The sequence below is a fragment of the Peromyscus maniculatus genome, chromosome 2 (assembly GCF_049852395.1).
Source record: "Peromyscus maniculatus bairdii isolate BWxNUB_F1_BW_parent chromosome 2, HU_Pman_BW_mat_3.1, whole genome shotgun sequence".
NCBI lineage: Eukaryota > Metazoa > Chordata > Mammalia > Rodentia > Cricetidae > Peromyscus > Peromyscus maniculatus.
Genome location: NC_134853.1, coordinates 36,728,904 through 36,737,355, shown reverse-complemented (window position 1 = coordinate 36,737,355; position 8,452 = coordinate 36,728,904). Strand labels below are relative to the sequence as shown.

Genomic DNA, 8,452 nt, shown 5'->3' with positions numbered 1-8,452 from the left:
AAAGGGGGCATAGCAGGTTCCCCTCAGGTAGAGAAAGAAGCTAAGTTCTCAGTAAATGTTTTGATAAATCTCAGGTGGGTATTTTAATATTCTGTCCAGTAGAATGATTAGAAACCCAAAGGGAATGTTTTGACCAATAGATAAACTATTGATGTACTGGTGTATCTGATACAAGATTCTCTGTCTCTATCTGACACACAAGGCAACACAATAAAATTGGAGGCATGGTTGGAAAAGTAATCTAACCAGAATTTTTTAACACCATGATGGTTATGAAAGACCCCTGGCTGAGATCTTCCTCCGGGAGAGACCCCAAACCCAAGGAACACACCGAAACCACAGATCAGATGCAAAAGCAAGAGGGTTTATTTAGACCAGGTACCTGGGGCGAAGTCTCTTGGAGGACTTGCGCGCTTTCCTAGGGCAAGGGGGACTTTTTATGGGATCCCAGGGGCAGAGGCGCGGTTACAGAAGCGAGAAGCATAGTTACAGGGTCCCTATTGGTTGTTTCAAAGAAGGCCAGGGTGAACTTGGGGTCGTATGTGTGTGGCTGATTTGGCCTTGTCCAGGCCAGCTGCTTATTCTTCAAGGCCAGGGGCCCGCCATAAAATATCAACTGTCTTACTCCCAAGGCCGCTGACCCAATTATCCCCTATCTTAGGCCCGATGGCTGGCCATAGTTATCTTTTTCTTCCAAGGCCGGCTGGCTAGTTAGTCACAGCTGTGAACTCCTGTTTTTCTGATTCCTGCAGAATGGCGTTTCTTAGGCTAAGTTATGGGGGGGAGCATTTCATTGGCCCAAAGCCCCATGTCCTCATAATGGAGCGGGGGTCTTTCATTCCCCCATTTTCTTTTGTACCAAATGAAATCTTTCATTTTAGGATGGAGAATAAGGGGTTAACTCTATCTCTGACTGTCTGAGCCTCTGATATTGCTGGGTTAGGATCAAAGCCTGGGCAACAGAAACCTTATCCTTGATGAATTGCACCAATCTGTTGAGGATGTATGACCCAAACAATAAAATGAGCAGGAGGACGATTAGGGGGCCCATAATGGTGGAGACAAGGGTCGTAAACCATGGTGACCTTTGGAACTATCTTTTAAATCTTTTCTGTTGAGCATGGCTACTTGGAGCTGTCTGAATTGGCCGGTCTCTATAAGGGCTGCAGTCTTGTATCTACCCAGCAGTTATTCCGCCCATGGTAATTTTTCCCAGTAACAGGGCCAGCGTCAGGGAAACAGGCTCTCTGGTGATGCCCCTCCCAATGTCAGGAGGACTATTAGGGGGATCAAGGGGACCCCCGGGTGAGTCTTATCTTTAGTGGGTTTGGAGAGCGTTGAACTAGATGTCTCGGTGCCCTCAGCTTCGTCGGGTTCCTTGGCAGCCTTTACATGCGACGTGTGGACCCAAGCTGCTGTCCCGTCAACCTCGGCTCTAGGTTCCTAGATTGATGGCGTCGGACCCAGACAGAGTCCCCAATCTTGAATGGGTGAGGCACCACCGGGCGGTTCAGTTGCTCCCGGCAGGCAGGGGTTTCTACACCGTCTTTTGCATCAATTGGAGGGCTAGTGGCAAAAGAGGAGATATCAGAGTAAAGGAAATTTACAATTGGTGGGGGAGCCCCATACATGATCTCGAACGGGGTTAGGCCATGAGGCCCAGGAGTGTTCCGGGCTCGGTAAAGGGCTAGGGGGAGTAGGAGCACCCAATCTCTAGTGCCAGTTGTAAGCGTTAATTTGGTTAAAGTCTCCTTAATGGTTTTATTTGTACGTTTTACCTGTCCTGAGCTCTGGGGGCTGTATGCACAATGAAGTTTCCAATCGATCCCCAGTAGCCTGGCCACCTCCTGACTTACCTGGGAGACAAAGGCGGGCCCATTGTCTGACCCCAATATCTGGGGTATTTCATACCTGGGAAAGATGTCATCTAGGAGTTTTTTGGTTACCACGTTAGCGGTCTTTTTCTTGGTAGGCAAGGCCTCTGTCCATCTATGATGTAAGCTTGTCGCTCGGGGCTCCATTTCGCCCCCATTTTCTTTTGTTAGTTCCTGGTCCTCCGGGCTTCCGCCATCCGGAGGGCCTGGGTCAGCGCGATCAGCTCTGCCTTTTGGGCCGATGTTCCAGGTGGCAGTGGTGAGGTCCAAACTATCTCCGATTCGGTGGTGACGGCTGCTCCGGCCCTCCGTTCTTCTTCTTGGAGGAAGCTGCTCCCATCCGTGTACCAGGCAGCAGGGTTGCGGGGTTGAGGGAGACAACTGGTCTGAACACCATTTGATCTGGGGGCTGCTGGACCAGAGCTTTCACCGCATGGGAGGATAACACAGTTAATGGCTGTCCCAAAGTCAGTTTCCCTGCATCCTTGAGCAAAACAGCAATGGCAGCTTCCCCGCGCAGACAGGGGGCAGGCCATCCTGCAGCTACCGGGCTTTTATGGCCCCAGTCTCTGTACCAGCATTTCTTTTGCAAAGCCTGAGTTCTCGTCCACGAACAGTTTAAAGGGCTAGGACTTGTAGGGGGGGTCCCTTTGGGTCCTGTCCAGATGCCAGCTGAACCTTTTTTTTTTTTGGTGGTCCTTTGATACCTCCTGTTACCTGTGGCCCCCTGGACCAAAGCTGTGCGGTCACTGAGAGAGCTTCCGGTATGGGTCAGGACTGAATGTTGAGCCCCGGTGTCCACTAGGAAGGTCATTGGCTGCCCCCCCCATCTTGAGAGTTAGCCTGGGCTGGGGGGGGGGGCGCTCCTGGCCGTGACCTTTTTAATCTTCCAGATTGAGGACCCTTGGCTTAGGTCTCCGAGACCCTTGAGGCTTTTTTTTTTTGATCAGTCATGAGCCCAATGTCCTCTCTGTTTACAGTAAGCACTTTGTCTTTGTCAAGCAGTGTTCTTTTTTGATCTCCCGTCCTAACTTCCTAACTCTCTCTCTGACCTGTCCCTGAGACATTACAGTGGCCAGGACCTTTTTTTTTTTTGTTTGTTTGTTTTTCCTCTCTCTCCGTGTCTCTCTAAGTCTTTTTTAAAAACGCGCTGCCGGTGTCTCTTTCTGGTAACCTGAGCCGAATCGGTAGGGGGTCTAGAGTCCCTTGGAGACTCGCTAAGAGCAACTGGCCATAGAGACGTAGGTGTTCCCTACCTTCGCTGGTTTGTCCCGCCTTTCTCGTAGGCGACCGGCAATTGGGGAGGAAGCAGGAACTTTATCCTCCGCTGTTTGGGGGCCGCTGCAGGAACCGCCGGTCCCTCCGGCGCTGTCGGGGGGGGGGGGGCTGAGGGGAAGCGAAACGGCTTAACCCATGGGGGAGGTTCTGTTGTCAGGAGTCTCCACATGGCAATGTATGGGACCTGGTCCGGGTGGCCATGGGGACTGGAAGCAAAAACTTTTCCCTCCACCTGTGAAATAAGACTGAGGTTAAAGGTTCCCTGACGAGGTCATCTTACATCTATTTTAACCTAATCGGCCTCGCAAAGAGTGATCTATTTTTTTTTTTTTTTGATTACGACTCCTTTGTTGTTGGCTTGTGTCTTTACGTCTGACCAGTGTTTAAGCATGAGGCTCAAGGGGGTGGTGACAGTCTGTCCTATGGCTGTTTCTAGGAGGAGAACGGTTAAACAGAAAACAAAAAACGACAGACCAATATAAATAAGACTAACACTCGCTGCGTGGCTTCGGTTCCAAACCGAAAGCAAAACCAGAAAAACCGTGCCCCCAGAGGGGTCTTTAAACCGTGCCCCCGGAGGGGTCTTTAAACCGTGCCCCCGGAGGGGTCTTCAGACCGTGCCACAGAGGGCACTACAGATCGTGCCTCAGAGGGCACTACAGATTTTCGTGGAACTTCTTTCAGGGTTCCAGATTCCCCTGGGACGTCTCCCAGGGTTCAGCGGCGAAGTCCAGGCCCGTCGGCCTCCTCTTTCAGATCCACTGACACAGACAGATTATCAGACGCAGGCGCGGAGACAAACAAACAACATTTAACATTCAGACAAACAGACAACCCTCAGACTGGACAGGGATGACATAAATCAAGGCCGGCCGGCTTACCTCCTGATGGTGGGTCGGTGGTTTCAGGGAGGGGTCTCCTTCCCCGTACGGGCCACCAAATGAAAGACCCCTGGCTGAGATCTTCCTCCGGGAGAGACCCCAAACCCAAGGAACACACCGAAACCACAGATCAGATGCAAAAGCAAGAGGGTTTATTTAGACCAGGTACCTGGGGCGAAGTCTCTTGGAGGACTTGCGCGCTTTCCTAGGGCAAGGGGGACTTTTTATGGGATCCCAGGGGCAGAGGCGCGGTTACAGAAGCGAGAAGCATAGTTACAGGGTCCCTATTGGTTGTTTCAAAGAAGGCCAGGGTGAACTTGGGGTCGTATGTGTGTGGCTGATTTGGCCTTGTCCAGGCCAGCTGCTTATTCTTCAAGGCCAGGGGCCCGCCATAAAATATCAACTGTCTTACTCCCAAGGCCGCTGACCCAATTATCCCCTATCTTAGGCCCGATGGCTGGCCATAGTTATCTTTTTCTTCCAAGGCCGGCTGGCTAGTTAGTCACAGCTGTGAACTCCTGTTTTTCTGATTCCTGCAGAATGGCGTTTCTTAGGCTAAGTTATGGGGGGGAGCATTTCATTGGCCCAAAGCCCCATGTCCTCATAATGGAGCGGGGGTCTTTCAGTTACTCACAGTATTCATGCACGAAATAAAATGTCTCAAATTCAGTTCATGAGTGAGCTTTTTTAAAATTGTGTATAATCAAAATTTTTTGCCACTGTGCAACAGACTTACAATTCCCTCTCCTATTTCATGCCTCATCACTAGCAATTGGCTCCATAGAATAGGGAATAGAGACTGTTCAGAGGGAAACAACATTCAAGGGTAATCCTGCCTATTCATTTATCGTAGTGTTTATTCTGATGATGAATTTTTGGCGTGCCAATACAAGTGCAAATTAGTTTTTTGGGTTGTAAACATAGCTCAGCAGTAGAATGCTTTCCTAGATTGTGCAAGGCTCTGCTTTAGTCCCCAACATCACAAGAAAAGGGAAGGTTTTCTGCAGAGAAGGTCTATTCCATTCACTAGATTTTCAAAACATCTATCAGTGTGCAAGACTCACTATTATAAAACAAACATATACTTGTAATTTGTTTTGTGCCTGTGTAACACAGAGATTAACATTTGTGTATAATATATTAATGTATACCTTCAACTTAGTTGTTAAAGCTATGCATGTTCCCATTGTTCAATGTTGGTTTAGTCATTGCCTATTCTGTCTTCTCTAAATTCTTAGATTTACAGACCTATTTTTGGTCTATGTAGGGAGCAGTACTTTACCGATTTCTTCAGGAGGCAGAGAGGTTAGATCAAATGAGAGAACCACGGGAGGAACCACAAAAGCTGGTTCACTATGAAACAGCAAACCGAGTGGCTGTGTTAGGTAACTGGGAAGATCTGAAGGTAAATATTTAATTCCAGGCTGAGAGGTACCTCTTTGATCTGGGGAGAGGATAAGGTGTACGAAGTCACATCAATGAGAGCCTAGCTGGCCATCTGTGGGTTACACAGCTTTTGTCCATCCTGATTGAGAGACATTTGTGTTTTGATGAATACAGATAAACTAAGTAAGTCCCCAGTATGATGTCTCAACAGAATAAACCTCTTTGTGTGACAGAGAACACACATTCTTGAAATGCCTCTAAACCTCATTCTTATCACTAATTCTCATTTCCAAGATACTTTCATAAAATAAAATATAGCTAAATAAAATGTACTTGGCATGTGTAACTGATTGGTACAGAACTATTTTATTTAACCTAGACTGTATGTGTTGGCCTAAAAGTTCTTTTCGTAGTTGCTCTTGTGAAAATAACATTTTCTATCAAAAATTGAGAAGCGTACTGTAAAAATGTAAAATGAAACAATAGAGAGCATATGTAAATAAATATAAGCCATTTAAGAATATCTATATCAACTTCAAAAATAGTTAAAAATGAAACTAGGCTGGGCGGTGGTGGCACACGCCTTTAATCCCAGCACTTGGGAGGCAGAGGCAGGCTGATCTCTGTGAGTTCAAGGCCAGCCTGGGCTACCAAGTGAGTTCCAGGAAAGGTGCAAAGCTACACAGAGAAACCCTGTCTCAAAAAACTAAAAAAAAAAAGAAAGAAAAAAAAAGAAACTAGAAAGATATGATATTCCTGATTGTCAACTGTAGGCAGCACATTAAGATAGAAATAAAAATATCCAATGGATACATTTCAGATTTGTGTATTTCAGGGCAAATAGCTGTCCTTTCTAAAGTATTCGATCTTAGTTTTTCAGCTCACTGGAAATTCCTTTCATTGTATATGAATATTTTATAAATTATATTCAAAGCCATTAATCTTAAACTCACTCTACAAGGAGGCTTTAATGAAGAATTAATAATTTAAATAATTCTAACTATAACAAATATAAGTTGGATGTAGATCCTATTTATTCAGGAAGGCATTATACTCAAAATACCTTTGAGGAAAAAGTGTTCTTGGCACAATACTAAACACATGAGAGCTGATCTAATTGTATTTAATATTTTTGGCATGTTGTCAAATTCCTGTGGTCCTGAAAATTACAAGGGGAAAGTTTTTTTCCATGGAGATTTCTAAAACAAATAAATAGTATACACAGAAGACATGCAGGTACAGCTGTCCTTTGCCATGAGGGGAACTGGATGTCCCTGACCTAAGATCATCCCCCAGTTAGCTCACACACATTATACAAAGCATTTGGTGTTGGTAAACGGCTCTAATGGATTGAAAATGTATGCTATATCAACAACAGAGTAACTAACACTCATGTATTAGTATGAATGCATTGATAGCATCACCTATTTGTTCATTCAACAGATATAATTTGGAGACCTAGTATTTATACTCAGCACCTAAGGATATTACTCTCCTTACCTTGTGAAATAACCATTCTGTCTGGTAGACAGAGAGCAAGCCATTGTGACTTATACAGTTACAGATACTATGATGTGGAGGTTGGCTCAGATCAGAGCAGTGATGCTGACACAGAATTCTTCTCAAATGGGCTCCAGTTGGGCACCATATGGTACCTGCATGTACCTGGACCTTTGTTCAGTTAGTAGTCAGCTGATTCAAGGGGAAACAATGATTTCCTGATCTGTTCTAAAATACCGTTCATCTCCAGTCTCTGCCTGGTTGGGGTCTGAAGTTCCAGTAAGGATACTGAGAATTACCAGTTACAGAGTGCTAACCACTGAGCTGGGATTTATTAAGCACTGGTTTATGCTTAGGCAAAATGCTTTCAACACACTATTTTTCCTCATGGTATGCTAGGCATTTACCTTGCAGTATTCTTAAGGCTCTTACAACCTTGTGTGATTATCATTATTATCCTTATTTTATAAGTGAGAACACATAGGATAAATGAGTTTTAATAACGCATTCAAGCTTGAACATGGCAGGTCTGTTATTCACTCCAGGGCCCATCTGCTAATCCACCCTCCTTAGATTGCATCGTTCATCAAAGTACTCTAGTCTGAGAACAACTGACTCACAAACTCGGGCCGTATAACCAGCAATAACCCAGGAGAAGGGGAGCGAAAGTGAGCATACAGCATTTCCTATTAGACTGAAGGCAACCCCAATCCCAGAAAAACCAATCACAGTTGGAATTCGGATTGTTTTGACTTGGGCCAGGAATCAATCACACAGCAACAACAAACAACTAGGCTTCTCTCTGGCTTGTGATCCCTTTCCATGCTTCTGGTAGCAGTCTTTGCTCTGATCCATCTTTGTTCTACTAACTGTGAGTAGAAAGTATTTGCTTACCTTGGACCACTAACTGAACCTTGGTCTCTTAAATCCTCAAATGGCCACATGACCCAGCTGAAGCCAATTAAAAATCATCTCCAGGATTTCACTTGATGTTATTCATGAAAATACTCATTGGATAATTTAAATAACCAACCTGAGAGATCATACTTCCCCCAACATTTGAAAAGACTATGCTCAAGAAAGACACAGAAAAAGGAACCTCAGAGGCAGAGAAACAACCTTTTGTGATTTGTGCCTCATGACTAAAGCCAATCCTATATGAGATCCTTCTATTAAGGGAGGCAGTGTCTTTACAACCGTTCCAGTAACTGCAGTGAGGAGGTGGAGATGCTGTGTGCTACATTCTTGTCATTTACTACTGAGAATGTCTCTGTTATGCCTTTCTCACGGGTGCTGGGCATCAATTCATTTTATTATAACTGCATGCTAGCCCTAGGCAGAGTCAGGAGTGCCCAGACCCAGTTGCAGTAAGTATCTCAGTAGGTATGTGCTTCCCTCATATACTTTTCTTACTCTTGTCTCTGAACTTAAGTTCTCCTGTGTGTGAATGGCAAGATTAAATATGCTATCACAATGTGTTTGACAAAAGTCTTTGTTTTTCTGTCATTAGTTTCTTAGATGGCTTTACCTAAT

At 45.3% G+C, this 8,452-nt stretch overlaps 1 protein-coding gene across 1 annotated transcript; it reads right to left on the bottom strand.

Annotated features, from left to right (window-relative positions):
- Window positions 1–308: 308 nt before the first annotated feature.
- On the bottom strand, window positions 309–6,963 carry LOC143271729 (uncharacterized). The gene is made up of 3 exons (XM_076563593.1): window positions 6,920–6,963; window positions 3,131–3,260; window positions 309–2,297 (listed from the first exon to the last, which is right to left on the bottom strand). Exons 1-3 carry the CDS (start codon window positions 6,961–6,963, stop codon window positions 1,389–1,391), a joined length of 1,083 nt encoding a protein of 360 aa, XP_076419708.1. The 3' UTR covers window positions 309–1,388.
- Window positions 6,964–8,452: the final 1,489 nt, after the last annotated feature.